Raw genomic sequence first — 17,197 nt, forward strand, 5'->3', positions numbered from 1 at the left:
TCAGAATTCATAGATCTCATCTGCTGTGTTTTTGCTGCTTAACATCTTTCACAGCAGCCATTTTCACATGAAATAGTAGGGTAAACACAGGTCTTACCAATGATACCAATTAGGTTCCATTCAGGTCAAACAGAGTCAGGATGCTGCTATTGTGCATGTTGGCTCACTGGAAAAGCTCTACTACACTAAATGGAAAACAGAGCCTTAATTAGTATCATTGGTAACATCTGTCTTTTATATATATAATGTCTATGACCACAGAATTAGGTTCTGACTGAGATTATTGTTCTGTTGTTTATAACACTGACTCAAAATAGAATTTATGCAAATGTATTTTATTGTGTAACCTCAGTTACTGTACCGATTAAACCATGGTTTATCATAATTATATAAGTTTACACAAGTCAAGTACAGCACACTGTTATTTTACACAAAGAGTCTAATGTGAACCCCAAAAAGCAAAACTTGGTGTGCTGCACTGTTGGTGTTAGATGTATTTTTGAACTTTGGACAGCTAAGCTAATTGCCAATTGCCTGCTTCAGGCTATTGCTCCATAGTGGTATTGGTCCTCTCATCTCTCAGCCCAAAATGTCAAACTGTTTCTTAAATTATGGCCTCATTCCAATCAGGAAACAGTTAATTACACATCAGTCAGTTTACTGACAATTGTGTGTTCTTGTCAGATATTCTTATGAACCTGAATGGATCATAGCAGCTGGGAAAGACTTTGAATTTAAAGATTTCTGATTTTTGATATATTATCAGCAGGACTTTGTGCTACAGGTTTCATAGATCTACTGTACATGAGCACTTTGTCAGATGCCATGTCCACCGCTTGACTATACTAGGCTAATGCAGACATCATCCCTACAGGGATTGAAGAGTTTTCAATATTTGATCCCTCCGATATTCCTGTTTGCAGCTTTCATGTATGTGAAGTCTGTCTTCCTGTATTATTTATTGGAACACATTCAGTGTATGGGACTGAGAGAAGTGGCTTTTCATGCATCTCTGCACCGCTGCAACATTTTATAAAGGAATAAGGTTTCTGGCATGACTTCTCGTGTAAAAGTGGGGGAAAGACTGGGGGGTTTATTCTGTGGTTGTCTGGGATCATTTGAAGAGAAAACAATGACAAAATGAAAACGAGTTTTTCATCAGAAAATGATTTAAGGTCAGAATGATTCAAGATAATCACGCCAGTGGTTCATTCCCTTTATTTTAAAATGATAGAAAATGGAATTTAAAAAGTCAGTTTGGGATTTTATGTATAACCTACAATGTATTGAAGAAATACCTTCTGTTTGAAAATATGTATTTCTTGGCAATGTTGCCCTTTTGTTAATCTGTCTTTCTCTCTGGATCAATGAGAACAGAACCCAAAAGTGAAGTCTCATTTTGTGTTCTGTAGATTGTTTCCAGGTGTAAATGTGTGCAGATATGAATGTGAAGATTGTTCAACTTAAAGCAGGTTCAGCAAAAGCTCAAATAACAAGGGGGAAAAAAAGCAGTATTACTGGTGACTCAGTATCAGTGGAGCATCTGTCGACCGCCTCCCTGCACACACTGTGAGCAGTTGTAGTTTATATGATGAGGGGAGGGCGTGTGTGAGTCTGTCTATAGACGTCCAGACGGAGCAGAAATCAGTTTCACCAGCTGTACAACACATCAGAGGAACTCAGGCTGGGTCATCCCTCCTCTGCCATGTGATTTTCATTACAGCAACTTGGGGAAGAGTTCAACCGTAGAAGGTTTAAGGTAAAAGCAATTCTTAAATATTTGAATTCAAGTGGATTTTTGAAAAAATATTGGATTTGCATACATATAATCCTGTAGCCATAGTTGTTATATAACTTGTGTGCTTGATATACAGCCCAATAGTCTAGTTAGTGCATAGGACAATGCTGGCTATGTTGTATAACTACTGTACAGTGTTGCTGTTAGCAGCTGCACTAATTTAACAGCATTTCCTAACAACAAAGGCAACGATACAGAAGGAATAGTGCTCTAGAAATGTTGTGTCACTCTAAAAATACTAAATTTAAATGAAACGCTTGGTTGGCAATTAAGTTATTCATACTAAGGTAAATCTTGGTCCTTTATCTTGGGACCATATGTACTGTTTTGAGGGTATAAAGGTCAACTGTACGTACTTGAGATAAAATGATCTAATTTCTCCCAGTGTAAGTTCCCTCTACCACAGTTAAGAGCTGTTGTCGGCCTTCTTCTGTGACAAAAACAGCCACCAACCAAATGCACTAAAGTGGTAATGCAATGAATGTGTTTAAATCAAATCTATTTTTCATCTATTGTTGCTCAGTCACCACCACAAGCTAGAGTGGAGCGTGCTGACACTTTAACATGTACATTGCTGTTATTATTCATTTATAGAGTCCTGATTCTGTCATGCATATGAGTCAGTCAAGTGTAAGAGGGTCAGTCTGTTAAGCTCCTGTGTGGAGTGCATTGTATTTGTCATGTAGGAACGTAAAGTGGAAACACTCCTCTTGCAGAAGGTTTTTAACTTGTATTTAGTGTAAATATCCAATGTCTTTTAATATTAACTTATTTGTCTGTCAGATGTGTGTAGCAAAAAGTAACATTTAAACATTAACTTTTCAAATACTACTTTCTGCTACTGTAGCTTTGGGTGATAGCAGATTTCTACAGTACCTATCTTTTTAAAACACCTGACATTCTGCCTAAACTATGCTCTGAAGTTGCTCTGAGTGATGCATTCATCACTTGGAGGAAGGGGGTGTGTGTGTGTGTGTGTGTGTGTGTGTGTGTGTGTGTGTGTGTGTGTGTGTGTGTGTGTGTGTGTGTGTGTGTGTTTTAGAGAGATGACACACGCACACATATTCTCTCCTTCCTTGGTTAGAGCACTTTAGAGGAGTTTGTCTGTCTCCTTCTTCAAAGAGCCGCTGATCCTCAGGGAATTTAAGTTATTTTTTGCTTCTTTTAGAAGTACTTCATTTATTTATTCAGAGAGGCCAATACTAAATGACAGCTTGTTCTCCCTTACTGTTCATAAAACAACTCCACTGCACTTACTATTACCTGCCCCAGTTACTGCGTTAGAGAAAGATGTGAATAATATTAATACTGCAACTGCACAATAGTACCATGTATAGTAGGGGTGAGTGATACAAATAACATTGTAATACACCGTTACACAGGTGACAAAGTAAAGGAAAAACCTGAGTAAATTAAGGCAAAATGATAAAAAAAAATCTTCACAGTCACCAGATCTTAACCCAGTTGACCTGTGTGACGTTTTTGGAGCAACGTGTTAGACCACCACCATCATTAAAATGACAAATGAGGCGCTATCATTTGGATGAATGTCCTCAATCCTCCCATTTCAATAGGAAACAATACCAAGTAGCACTGAAGCTGTTCTGGAGGTTCATGATGGCCCAAATTTTTACTTAAGATACTTAGTAATGTTTTAGCTTCAATTTGTCACCTATCTTAGGATGTTCATTTTCTGAAATTACCTTTGAGAAAAGAATCAGATAAAAATGTTAAAGAACGTCCAGAATAAAATATCTTTACTGTCCAGAGGACTGCCATGTACGACAGAGTATTAGGGCCAGAGAATTAAAAAAAAAAAGAAATTTTGTTGTGGAAATTACCAGAATAAAGTCATAATATTAGGTCTACGAGAATAAACTTATAACATTACGAGAAAAAAGTAGTAATATTACGAGAAAAAAGTCATAATATTAGGTCTACGAGAATAAAGTCGTAACATTACACGAAAAAAGTCATAATATTGCGAGAATAAAGTCGTAATATCACGAGAATGAAGTCATAATATTTTGCTGATTGGTTGAGCTGGTCACGTCAGATCTTGATAACTCTATCAAAGCTTTTTTCTCATTAAAACGACTTTTTTCTTGTATTATTATTACATTATTCTCGTATTATTACGACTTTATTCTCGTAATATTACGACTTTATTCTCGTAGACCTAATATTATGACTTTATTCTCGTAATATTATGACTTTATTCTCGTAATTTAAAAAAAAAAAAATCCCTCTTAGTCTGGCCCTAATACTCCGTTGTAGGCCATGAAATGTAGTTCCCATAGGATGAATCATTGTGACTCCTGTGATCCCCTGACTTTTACTCCCATTCCACCACCAGCGTCACAATTTGTGGTTTTGAGTTTCCATGAAATTTGGTGCAGACAGTCATGCCCCACTCAGGATAAGGTCACTTTTTATCTAGTGCCATCATCAAGTATGTGTGTACATTTGTCCAATACTGCAAAACTAATAGCATTCCTAACAACCTCAGCTGTACCATGGTAAACACTATCTGCTAAACATCAGCATGTTAGCATCATCGGACTGATACAAAAATCCTGTAAATCCAATATCGCCATAAAGCAGTCCTGCTGATTGATTAGTAGCCAGGATAGGTCTGATACAAAGTACTGATATTAAAAGGGATAAAAAAATAAAATAATACAAATAAGAGTGAAATCATTACCATTACACAAATTTCTGTTGTCTCTCAGTATACAGGTATACCATCATATCACTCAACCCTGTTGTATAGTTATGAATCTTAGATGTCAGTGATACAATCTTGTGAAACACAGATATTTTCAAGTGAGCTTTGCAATGTTTCTGTAATTCAAAAGCTTATTCATAAAGTGCTGTTATCTATTGTTACAGCAAAACCGCCAGCCCTGATAGCTCAGAGCTGGAACCCTATGTACCAAGGCCGGGTCCTTGCTGTAGCAGCCATGGGTTCGACTCTGACCCATGGCCCTTAGCTGCGTGTCGTCCCCTCTCTCTCCCCTAGCTAGTAATTGATCTTACGTTTTCAAGCTCAAGAATTAACTCTCAGTTTTCTGTCTCGTCTCAGTGTGGTAAGGGAGAATACATGAAGAAGCAAGGAAAAGGCAACACTGCCAGCATCCCCCCCTCTTCCCCAACTGGGAGCAGCAGAGTGCAGGTCTACCATGACTACCAGAAGGTGGCTTTTAAGATGTATCCTGGGAATGGTCATGCAACAGAAAACGGTTCTAACACCAGGAGAGACCATGTCACGAGTCGAGATGGTACAGGCAAGATGTCCTCTGTTCCAGACATCATCTCTAACAGCCAGGACCAAAGGCACAGCATGAAGGAGAGCCTTCAAAGGAACTCCACGTGGACGATGGATTCGAGCAGCCAGGCCTATTCGGGGCCAGAGGATAACTCCACAGACCCACATGAGACCTTGACAGAGACTTCAACTCTGACCTTTGTGGACACCCACACCATGGAGGAATCGGGAGAGAATTACAGCCTCCACGGGGTGGGGATGGTTTACCTCAAGGAGTTTGTGCTGATAGATGATGATGACGATGGAGACATGTCACTAAGAGAGAAAACGGTGACTGACTTGTCTGTCATGGATGGAAAAGCTGCTGACTTGGTGTGTGGGAGGCTGTTGTCTACCTCCAGTGGCTCACTGTCAGAGTGTAAGGAGGATACTCCAGCTCCTGAGGTGCCTCCACCTGAGGAAGTTGAGACTGCACACAAAAAGAAATGCTGCTGTTTCTGCACTATTCTATGACCAAGCAGGACATTAAATATCAGCAGCAGTTTGTGTGTCCAAGATCCCGACTGTGAAGATTTCTTAGATAACTCTGGCAAAACACAGCTACATACTATGTGTATATATGTGTTCCTGTTGAAGCACAGGGCACACTCATAGGTAAGGTGACCTAGCCAAAATGACACCGAGTGGTGTCATTTTGTTTTCTGATTCAACTTTTCTGTCTGGAATTGATTTTACAGAACCATTATTTAACATTTAAACGCTAAACCATTAAAATATTTTTGTTTGTCTCAGTTGTCATCCACTTATGTGTTTTTGTAAGACTTGATTATTTACGTAATTATGAAGTGTATGTATCTTAAGAGGTGTAATGCTCTCTGATTTACATTTATAGAATTTGATCATGTGGGTTAAGATCATCCTTTTCAAGTTGAACAAACATATCTCTAAAATCTATTATAAAGTTTTGATACTAAAAAAATGCATGTTCATATAATATTTGATCTGTATGACAGACTTTTTGATAACTATATAGAAGGTCTAGAAAGATCAGGTGCTAAAAACAAATAAAGATCTCTTCAATTGCCACAGTTTGTGTCTACTTACTTTCTCTATAAGCACTTTGTTTGGCCAAGGGACACCAACCAGAACTGTACTGCAAGAAAGTACAACAATGATAAGAATGCATCATTATGCCAGGATATTATGCAATGAGTAGACCCAGCAATTTTGGTTCAGCACAGGATTCTGCAAGATCCCCTGTGACTCTTTGACATCTAGTAGCATTATGGAGCAATGGTTTTACAAGTGTGTCCCTATTTTGCATTATGCACATACACAAGCATGTGGGCGGCAAAAAAAGTCCTGACCCTGGTTTCATGCTATTGCACAGAGTGGCGGTGAGGTGCGAAGAAGTGTAGCAATGTGCCAACAAAGGTAGAGAAGAAGAGAACTCCAGCTAGTACACAACAACTGATTGATGATTTAAATGATTTAAAAAGATTGGCCCTGTAAGGAAAAAAATGCATTCAAAATTTTTTTGGTTATACCTTAAGAACGCAAACAATTATGTTTAGGTGGGTAACACAGAATTTCAGTGTAACTTTAGTTTGGACCAAACTCCACAGGGCACCTTTAGGTAAACCCAACCTGACATCTGCTGGTGAAAGCAGGACTGAACCACATCTGCCATATCACTGTGCTCTGTAAAGTGACATCACTCAACACCACACTATTACTGTGTCCCCTTATGTGCTATATTTTTGGTTTTGTTGATTGTTGAAAAATGTTTGTCTTTATTAAAGATAGTTAGTTCTGGAACGGAATCCATGTTGTTGCATATTTGACACCTCCCGCAAACAACATAGCTTTTCTGTCAAATCTAACTCTACTGACATTTTCTATGAATGTGAATGAAGTGTTTCTGATTGAACTAGTGGTTTTGCTGTCTTTGCTTTAAAATTAGTGATGAAACAACTTGAATTTGCACTGTATCATGTCCAGATCTAGTCAGATTTGGGCCTACACATAGACATACTGTTCGGTCTGCTCTGTTCAGACTGGGATTAATCAGTCCAGTCCAGCAGGCACTGGTGTGAGGCGGTAGGTTGTTGGTTTGAGTGACAGAGAGACCCCACTAAGGATCCTGCTGAGCAGAAAGATAGCAGCTCGCTAGACTTATCTCCCCCTCCCACAGCACGACAACTGACACCCTCTCTGCAACCACTACAGACACTGTGGTAGGACAAGGAGGGATGTTCGTTCCATTCACTTAAAACATTTACACATTTGTGGATTATAATAAAAAAGGATTAATTGAGCCACCTTTAATTTAATAAGGGTTACAAACAACTTTAAATACATTGGACAAAGGGTAAGCTGCAGCATGATATTCATTTGTTTTTGGCCTACAATAGCAGTGGCAGTCATTAATTTTAACTTATTAACTTGTACTTGATGTAGTCATCTGATTAAAGACTCTTACCTGGCTATCATTTTTAGTACACACATAGTAATGATGTGGTTACTATAAAGTTATGTTTTACAAAATACCACAGTTTTTGTCAGAGGGCATCCAGCAGGTTCATTAGGCCAAAAATAGCTGTTATCAGCTACGGCAGCATGTGTGCCAGAGTGAACACGACGGATATCATCAATGTGAACATGTGAAGTGTAACTGAAAGTGTCAGCGGATGACAGATGAAGCCACAAAACCACCAGCCGCAAGAAGACCATTGACAAAAGCAGCTATTTCTCAGGGTGACCTCAGCTCACCCACTCACTGCCTCCCCTCAATCCTGGTTATCAATTCCTCTCAGTGTCATCATGGTCCACAAGACGGAAGAAAGAAATGAAAAAAGAAGATGGGGATAAGGAGGTTGAGTGTCTGGTGAAGTGAAGAGCACAACAGACTCTCAGAGAGGATGGATGAGAGAAACAGAACAATGATCGTGGTTTTTATGCTCTGTGTCATTGCTGGTGAGAATAGTGATGACAGTTTTTTGTCACATTTGGTGATTATTTAACATCATAAAAAGTGAAAACCCTTTGAAGATACTGACTGATGGACGTTCTTTCTATCCTCTCAGATATGCTAGCAGAAGGCCACACTCTGCATGTGTGTGCCACCTGCCACGCTAACGCCATATGTGACGACAAGTCAGACGGCTCTGGCAAAGTTTGTAACTGCAAGTACGGCTTTGTTGGAAATGGGAGAACCTTCTGTCAAGGTAGGAAAACAGTGTTAATAACACTAAATGAAGTCTCTTCATTACATCCTCTATTTTTTTTTCTAGGGTTTTGTAATGAGAACTGCAGAGTTTAAACATGGAATTATTATCTAATTAATATTTTTATATTATATCATATTATATATACAATAGATCAAATTACTGTATAAAAGGTGTTGTCTGTTGTGAAGAATTACAACCCTGCTCTGCTGTTCCCCTAAGAGAATTTTAGCAGTCCTTCAGCTTATTGTTTTGGTTTTACCACCCGCAACTTTACCATTTTGGTTCAGGCTCATTGCTCTCATCAGCATTGTTTCTAATTATTTTAGCCAAAGAAAACTCACAGTACACCACCTGCTCAGCACCAGAAATCAGACAGTTTTCGACTAGCTAGAGAATGTAGTGGAGTAAAGAGCCAGATAATTCCCTCAATAACCCACTGCTTTTCATCAGTGTGTAATCACCTGAAAATAAGAATAGTTGTGTGTTCGTTACCTTAGAATGAGCCGTTTTTATCTACATCTACATCTTCTACAAAGTCCGCCATGTTGAACCACCAAGTTTCTACACTAGCCCAGAAGAGACAAACCAAACACTGGCTGCAGATAGAGCCTTTTGTGTTTTGTTTCACGGCCACTGTAGTTTCTCCTACACGCTTGGAAGGCTGAGCTGCATTCAAATATTTGCAATCCGTAACTTTACCTCAAGATGCCACTAAATCCTACTCACTGGTCCTTTAATGCTATCAGCTTGTGAATGTACAGGCAATGGCAAAGCAGATATTAAGAAGGCATCAGTCATCTCACATAGGCATCTTAGTTTAGTGTGTTACAATGCTGACACTCAGCCTTCATATATGGTACGCACTCTGCCTCAATGATCTTCTTCACATAAAACATTTTGACTCGTCATAGGAGGAAACTCACAGGTAGAACTAATAACATTAATGATTTCAACAACAAAAAAAAACTCAACTTTTTTCTTTTTCAAGATAAAGATGAGTGTCAGTTAGGAGCCAGTAAAATCTGTGGGAAGCACACCACCTGCCACAACACATATGGCAGCTACTACTGCACCTGTCTGGCTGGCTACAGCCCTTCTAACAATATGGCAGTCTTCATCCCAAACGATGGAACCCACTGTCTGGGTGAGTTTAAGCTGGACCTGGGTCTTTTTCACAAGGCTGTTAAAGTTGTTAAACTTAAACTAAAAACTGTTATATATATTTATAGAATTACAAAAAAGTAAGACTAAAAATGAGAAATGACACATGCGTTTTCAACCATCTCAGTTTGTACCTGTAAAACAAGCCTTAAAAGGTGGGTGACATTGTCGTTTTATGTCACATGCTCATTTACCATTGGTTGTGCAGACATTGATGAGTGCAGGATCGCAGGCTCGTGTGGAGATGGAGGTCAATGCAGGAATCTTGAGGGCAGTTTTGACTGCAGCTGCCAGCTGGGATACCAAGTCCACAATGGAACGGAGCCCTTCCACCCTTACAGAGACAAAGCTTCCTGCAGAGGTAAAACTGCGTTAATGGGATCTGAATAAGCAGACTGACAGTTTTGACTATTTTCTATTATGTCTTTTCCAGCATGTCATGATTTTATGTTCTTGTCCCCCTCAGTGGTTGACTGTGGCCAGCCTGCCTCAGTGGAGGACACAGTGCTGCTGTCAGTCACAGGTACCACATACAGCAGTGTGGCCATGTTTGGCTGTGACGAAGGCTTTGTGTGGAGTAGCGGAGACAACAGCTCTGTGTGTGGAGCTGATGGACTGTGGAGAGGACCCACCATGGTCTGTGAAGGTAATAAAACAGAAGTAAACAAAAACATTCTGCCACCCTCCACAGTTCTTATTTCCTCTTCTAGCATTACATAACTATTCATTAACATTCATCAGCACAATATGACTCTGTACTTTCTCTGCTCTTAGGTGCTTGTGACATTCATGACCTATAAAGGTGTGTTTATTAGGTATTCCTAACAGTGTCAGCTAAATGAGGTTATAAGGTATACTGTATAATTTATTAAAGAGACAAAGAGCACATCAGTTTACCTCACAGTTACAACAACGAGCTAATGAAAGCAAAGCTAATGGATAGGTTTACAACTTTCTCAGTCTGCCTTAAAACAATAGGACTGTGGATTTGCGTTATGAAGGGATCTCTTCACAGCCAGTATGAACAGGAGGAATGATTACAGCAATAAAAAAGTTTAAATAACTATTGTTTTATGACAGACTTGAACCATTAGGAGCCTGTCCATTAAGCCGTAAATGGATGTGAACATAGTGAATCTTCCACTGATGACAGTGCAGTTTTTTAGTGAGTTTTAACCAGTTTCAAGAACACAGGGATCATGAAACTGATCGGTCGGACAGAGTTCCTGGAGATTTGCCAGTGAATACAGTTTCATGCAGCGTGTCGTGTCACTGCTTTGACTCTCAGAGGTTGACTGTGGCTCTCCCCCTGCCCTCCCTCACTCTCATATGCTGTGGAATAAGAGCTCGAGGATAGGCACTGAGGTGCTTTATCAATGTAACTCTGGATATCATAATGTTGGAAAGGGCAATGTGTCCATCTGTACTGCTTCTGGACAGTGGGAGAAACCGTCCGTGCTCTGTCAAGGTACAGTTACTGTTTTATCAGATCATTGTAGAGTTTTGAAAAACAAACTTACACAGAACTTTTAACTTCCTGAATTGAGTAAACTGAGAAGGAATTTATCTGAATCCTGGCATTTATGTTGCATGATTGTGGTGTATGTTATTCCTTGTAGAGACCTTGTGCGGACATCCTCCTATAATTGAATCCACTGAGCAGGTTTGGAACAGTACTTCAACCCCTGGCAGCACTGTGCTCTATTTTTGTAAAGAGGGCTTTTATAACAAAGGAGGACATAATATATCAATCTGTAACAAAAACGGTCAGTGGACCCCCCCAACTCTGTTGTGCCAAGGTAATTCAAACAATGAATGAAAGTCCTAAAATAGTTTTCTTTTCAACTATGAAAAGTAAGAACATATTTCTAGTGTTTTCTGTCATATCTCGTGTGCCTAGTCTTAGGGTAAAACAAAAGTGAGCCAGTCAACAAAAGTGAAATCACATGTGTGACTGTAGTATGGACTAAGTGTGTAGGACAAAATTGTTAAGAATTAATTACAATAAAACTTGTATTTTATGAGCTCAAAATGTATTGCTGTGTTTGTTTGTTTTAATTTTGCGTAACCCCTTTGTGTATATAATTTCCTGTCCCAGAGATATTATGTGGGGATCCTCCTATACTGCCTCACACTGGGCAAGTGTGGAATGGCAGCTCTGCCCCTGGAAGCACGGTGACTTACTACTGTAAAACAGGATTTTATCACAATGAAGGAAATAACATATCATTGTGTACAATTAATGGTTACTGGACAAAACCAAACATCTCATGCAAAGGTAACAACTTGCTACTTGCCTGTTATTGACATGTGTGGTTGGTATTGTTTCCATTGCTGTTTTCCAGAGTCAAATAATAACTGTTTTCACCAAACTAAATACTGCAATTTCTATCTTTGTAGAAGTTGACTGTGGTGTGCCCCCACCCATCCCTCATTCAATCATGCTGTGGGATAATATCTCCACAGTGGGCTCTCAGGTTGTTTATCAGTGTAACTTTGGATATCGCAACACTGGAGAGGGAAATGTATCAGTTTGTACTACCAGAGGAAAATGGGATGCAGCCTCTCTGCTCTGTCAAGGTGATAATGGCATAAGTCAACACAACAGAGTATTGTGTTGCCTGCCTTAAATAAAATAATGCAATCATCTCAAATAATGCCAATACATCATAATTGAACTGAACAGTATAAATCTTACTGTCATTATTTAACTGCCATTTCAACCACTGTGAAGATGAAGATGTGTGGATTATATCAGGAAATTTGTGTCATTCATTTGAACATTTCAACATCTATCCAGCTACCAGTAACCCACAATGACTTGCTGTCTTTTTGTTGTAGAAATCAATTGTCAAGAGCCTGTTTCTAAACCTCATGCTAAAATGTTATGGGACGGCATATCACACATTGGCAGTGTGGTGTATTACCAATGTGACAAAGGATATTACAAAAGGAGCCTGAGAAACTACTCCGTATGTGGAGAGAATGGACTGTGGGAGGATATTGATCTATGGTGTGAAGGTGCAATGTTTAACAGATATATTGATATTGCTTTAATTTCAGAATGTCTGTAGCAATATGCAGAAAAAGTTTAAAGCAATAGTTGGTTTGACATTTTGGGAAATATGCTTATTTTCTTGCTAAGAGTTAGATGAGCATATTGATACCACTGTAAGGCTACAGCCAGCAGCAGTTTGCTTAGCTTAGCATAAAGAAAGGAAACAGGGAAACATCTGTTCAACGGTAAGAAAATCTACCTACCAGCACTTTAAAAGCTCTCAGATGAACATGTTATATCTTCTTTGTTTAATCCATACAAAACATTAGTGTAAAAATGACACATTGTGGTTTTACAGGGGGTTGTGTGCTGGACTATTTCTTGGCCTGGTGCAGTGACTTCCTCCAGTCTATGCTGGTTGCCTGGCAACCTCAAATTGACGGTAAGGCTCCAGTGCACTAAACCAATAATAGTCAAATAGTACATTTGGACAGAGCCATGCCAGGTTCTTCTCCCTGTTTCAGTCTTTGTGCTAATTTGAGCTAACTAGCTGCTGACTGTAGTTTCATATTACTGCAGAGACCTGAGAGTGGTATTGATTTTTTCATATAACTCTCAGTATGACAGCAAATAAGGGCATTTCCCAAAATGTCAAACTCTTGCTTTAAAATACAAATATTAGTACATTGCTATGCTTTCTAAATGCCTAGCTGAGGTATGAAAATGTAGTAGGGTCCAAATATTGTACTCTATAAACTTATCTTTACCCATGAGGCACACGTGTGACATATAGACACAGAATATATAAAGAGAGTCTTCTTGTTCTCTTGATATACTGTATGTCTGTTAATAGCACATAAACTTTGCTAATTCATGTCTGTGTGCAGAAATAAGCTGTGGTCCCCCTCTAAACCTCCCCCATACTAACCTCCTGTGGGATTGCACCAGTAGACCTGGCAGTGTGGTGCTGTATGAGTGTATGGATGGATTTTACCAGGAGAGTGGAACTAATGTTTCAACATGTTTACTGTCAGGAGAGTGGGGGAAAGTATCTGTAAAGTGCAAAGGTACAGTGATATTCGCTATGCATGGACATGCATCTATTCAACTGTGGAAGTTATTATTTGTGAATTTTAACATGTTATTGATATGTTTTTGTTGATGCTTTGATTTATCTGATAATGTCAGTTGTTTATTGTTTCAGTTGTGGTTAGAGGTTAGTTGTATATTCCTGCTTTGGCTCTATGTTCTCTGCTTAATGCAGGTTTTGAGGTATATTGAGGTAAATAATAATGTTTTATAACTTTTACATTATCCTTTGTTGTGCTGGTAAATTTATTTCTGTGGGTCCATCAAGAGCTGAATAAATGTTTAGGAAAATGTTGTCATGTTTTCACTCAGCAATGGCTTTTACCACCTGATGAGTCTTACACTGGAATGTATTGGGAACCCAAACAAAGATAGACATGGATATGTATAGAATATACTGTATGTAATTATGTTTATAAAAGGCCCATAACACAAGTAATTACCTAACCAGTCAGTGCCGTTGTTTTTCTAGCTAAATGTGGCCCGATTCCCTTCCTTGCCAACTCAGAGGTGGTGTGGCATAACAGAAGTGTTGTGATCCACCGCTGCGTGGATGGATATCACAGCTGGAGGGGCAGCAACGTCTCTGTGTGTCGCAACTCTGGGCTGTGGCAGAAAGCCACACTGAGGTGCATAGGTAAGTAAGAACATAGCAAGTGAACACACTAGGAACATCTGCAAGTTGCAGTTTATCATGGAATTGTGAACGCATTTGTAAATAGATTTATAATATTTTGAAATCACAAAAGATTTTTCTCTTTTCATTCCGAACATCTCTTACAGAAATAAAGCCACCTATCAATCATCTATTTGTCCTCAATGAAAAATGTCTGCATTGGAAAGCAGAGAAGTATGAGGAGGATACAGAAGTTTACATGGTAACAGTAGAGTTTGTCCTCTTCCTCACACTGTAGATGCTGTTTGTACTTATTTGCCAGAATAGGAAACAGGTGCTTTCAGTAATAAATAAACCTCAATCTCTGGTTATATGTGAATGTGTATGGACAGTTTAGCAATTACCATACCATACTGATGCCACACTCAATATAACCATTCCAGGTGACATACATAGGCTCCAGAGACTACCAGAGGTCCTTTCGTGATAAAGGAAAGCGGTTTCTGAGCTCCATGGGTGACCAGCTGGAACTCTGTCTGAACCTGCTTCCGGTCACAAACTACAGCATGTCAGTCACTGCAGTGTCTGCCAGATTCACAGCCACCATCACCACTAACACCAGTTTACCAGGTATGATAGTACAGTCAATGCTTAAATTTACTACACTCTGACAAAAATGTTTTCCTGCATCAAAGTACAACCTGGAGTTATCATCTTTCTGGAGATATTTAGGACTGATGTATTTCATTTGATGCAGTCCTCTTCATACTGAACTTTGGTCATTAAATATAATAACATCTGACAGTGCCTCCAGCACCCATTATCTACTACAGAGAATTTGAGACTCCTGTACCAACTTTGAGGCTGCGCAGATCACCCAACACACTGGACCCAATAAGGTAACAACCAAGATGGCAAAAGGCAAAAATTATACTCAACTGGCAATTGAACACAGTGATTGGGAATGTAAACTGAGAGATTAATTATATTTTGTTAAATATTTCTGAATTGTGATTCAGCTCTAGTATGCTCCATCTTATCTTCAATTTACAATGCTGCTTGAATTTTTATGATTTAGTACAACACGTGATTCAGATTGACTCGTGAATGCATATAATCTACTGCACTGTTATTTAAAAGACACAAACTAAAAACAAATGTAATAATTTATAATAAATCTAACATCTGATCAACCTCCAGTCAGTTTTCATGACTAAACTCAATGTCTCACTATGTTTCTACCTACAATCATTGTCACTCACCACAGAGAAGCAGGTATAAGCGCTGGAGCTAAACCGATAAATCAGCCAGGTCGATATCTGCCAATATTAGCTTATTGCAGATACATCAGTATCAGTACATAGGTCGACCAATAAGTAACAAGAACTTTTAGAACAGAAATGCAAAACAAGGTCTGAGTGTTAGTAAGTTTGTCAAGCAGAGGGCACTGACAAGTAGATTTTTACACTTTACTATCATTGTTAAATGATCTGTATCAAAAGGTTTTTTTAAAAACCTGAAATAATAAACTCCTGAATATCAATAACAGTATCGGCCAGAAAAATCTATAAATGGCTACAGTATGTGCAGAATCAGATTCATACAGTGTTATCTTCAGGTGCTACCAATCTGTGTAAAGACAATATTTATAGCCATATAGATAGCGGCCTATTAATTTTAAATGAATATAAAGCCATTGAAAAGGGACATGGTCATTTGATTACTTAACATACATAGATCATTGTGTACCCAAAAAAGACCACACTGATAAAAAACTTAATTAAGTTAAACTGTTGCATGTTGTACTTTTAAAATAAGTATTTCTTTGTTCTTCATTTGGCAGTTGGTACCAAGTGTTTGTGCTTCCTGTAGAGGGGATTGTGGTGTTTGACTGTCCCTCTCCTGACCCCTCAAGCAAAATAAAGTCCTCAACAGAGTACATCACTGCCCAGATTGATGTCAGACATGTTGGGACAGTGATGAACTTTACTGTAGGGGATGGACTCTACTATGGAGGATTCTTTAATGCACCACTGGAGAGTGGAAGAAACTATTATATCATCTTACGAGCAGTCAGTCAGTGGAAAACGGTAGGTGCAGCTACTATAGTAAATGCATCAGACTTTACAGTTTAATTGTAAAATTACCTGAATGTTTTCTCTCCTAGGCTTTAAAAAGTTCCTGTGTCCTGTGGGCTAAAGTAAGAGGTAATCCACTGGTCAAAATATCCAGACCCTATGGTGTCATTTTTAAAATTTTATTACATATATTATGTAGATATTACATTTGACAAAGTTACAACATTCTGAAGTTATGCCAGCAGGCAACAGAAAGTATTTTAAAATGTACATTTTAAAAACAAGTAAATGTGAAAAGTGCTAGTTGCCAATTACTTACACACAGGATTTCCTTGTTCCAGGTACCTCCTATGTCCTGAAGGTTTCGTCTCTGTCTGCTGCTGCATCAGTAGGACTGGTTGCTTTGGTCATTTTGGGTGGATACAGTTTCACCTGGTATGGAAGAAAATACAATACAGTACATTACCCATCCTGTTAATGTCACTTTATTTATTGATCTATCATTACTTTAATTAATTCAAATGTTCACAGTCTAAAGCCATTCCAGCATTCAAAGTTAAAGAAATGCATGATCACTCATTTCAGTTTTAATATTATTATGTTGTATTTATTCATAATATAATAGTTATGAATTGCTATCACAGCCAGCAAATTAAATATTCCTTTTTATTTTGTTTTTGGAGAAAAAATACAATAATCCTCTGTATAGTTAGTTACATTTCACGAATGAATGACTGTACTGTAGATGTTTTGCACAAGTTGAAGAAAAACACTGCACAGGACTTCTACTTATAATTTACTGACCTGGTTTCCCTCTGTCTTCTTTTCCAGGTTTTTTAAGAAGACATAATAACTCCTACGTGCTGATGTTCTGTAATTTTTTTTGTCAGCATGACAAATAAATTACAGTTTTGACTTGCTACCTGTAGATATTGTTTTTGCTTTTTTTCATTAACTGT

General features: G+C 38.5%; 2 protein-coding genes across 12 annotated transcripts; both read left to right on the plus strand.

Annotated features, from left to right (window-relative positions):
• Positions 1–837: 837 nt before the first annotated feature.
• Positions 838–6,152, plus strand: si:ch211-12e13.12 (paralemmin-2). The gene is made up of 2 exons (XM_051421791.1): positions 838–1,759; positions 4,884–6,152. Exon 2 carries the CDS (start codon positions 4,902–4,904, stop codon positions 5,577–5,579), a length of 678 nt encoding a protein of 225 aa, XP_051277751.1. The 5' UTR covers positions 838–1,759; positions 4,884–4,901; the 3' UTR covers positions 5,580–6,152.
• A 1,155-nt stretch (positions 6,153–7,307) lies between these two features.
• susd1 (sushi domain containing 1) lies at positions 7,308–17,166 on the plus strand. 11 transcript variants are annotated; one of them, XM_051421772.1, is made up of 20 exons: positions 7,308–8,042; positions 8,153–8,293; positions 9,285–9,440; positions 9,666–9,818; positions 9,924–10,103; positions 10,746–10,925; positions 11,077–11,256; positions 11,556–11,735; positions 11,858–12,037; positions 12,299–12,478; positions 12,814–12,897; positions 13,343–13,522; positions 14,017–14,181; positions 14,328–14,422; positions 14,604–14,790; positions 14,975–15,059; positions 16,004–16,250; positions 16,328–16,367; positions 16,580–16,673; positions 17,070–17,166. In XM_051421772.1, exons 1-20 carry the CDS (start codon positions 7,988–7,990, stop codon positions 17,086–17,088), a joined length of 2,781 nt encoding a protein of 926 aa, XP_051277732.1. In that variant the 5' UTR covers positions 7,308–7,987; the 3' UTR covers positions 17,089–17,166. The 11 variants fall into 11 exon arrangements, with proteins under 11 accessions (XP_051277732.1, XP_051277731.1, XP_051277735.1 ...); XM_051421771.1 differs by having other exon boundaries at positions 7,310–8,042; positions 14,966–15,059; XM_051421775.1 differs by lacking the exon at positions 13,343–13,522 and having other exon boundaries at positions 7,310–8,042; positions 14,966–15,059.
• The last annotated feature ends 31 nt before the right edge of the window (positions 17,167–17,197 follow it).

This window comes from Dicentrarchus labrax, unplaced genomic scaffold, assembly GCF_905237075.1.
Source record: "Dicentrarchus labrax unplaced genomic scaffold, dlabrax2021, whole genome shotgun sequence".
NCBI classification, from domain to species: domain Eukaryota; kingdom Metazoa; phylum Chordata; class Actinopteri; family Moronidae; genus Dicentrarchus; species Dicentrarchus labrax.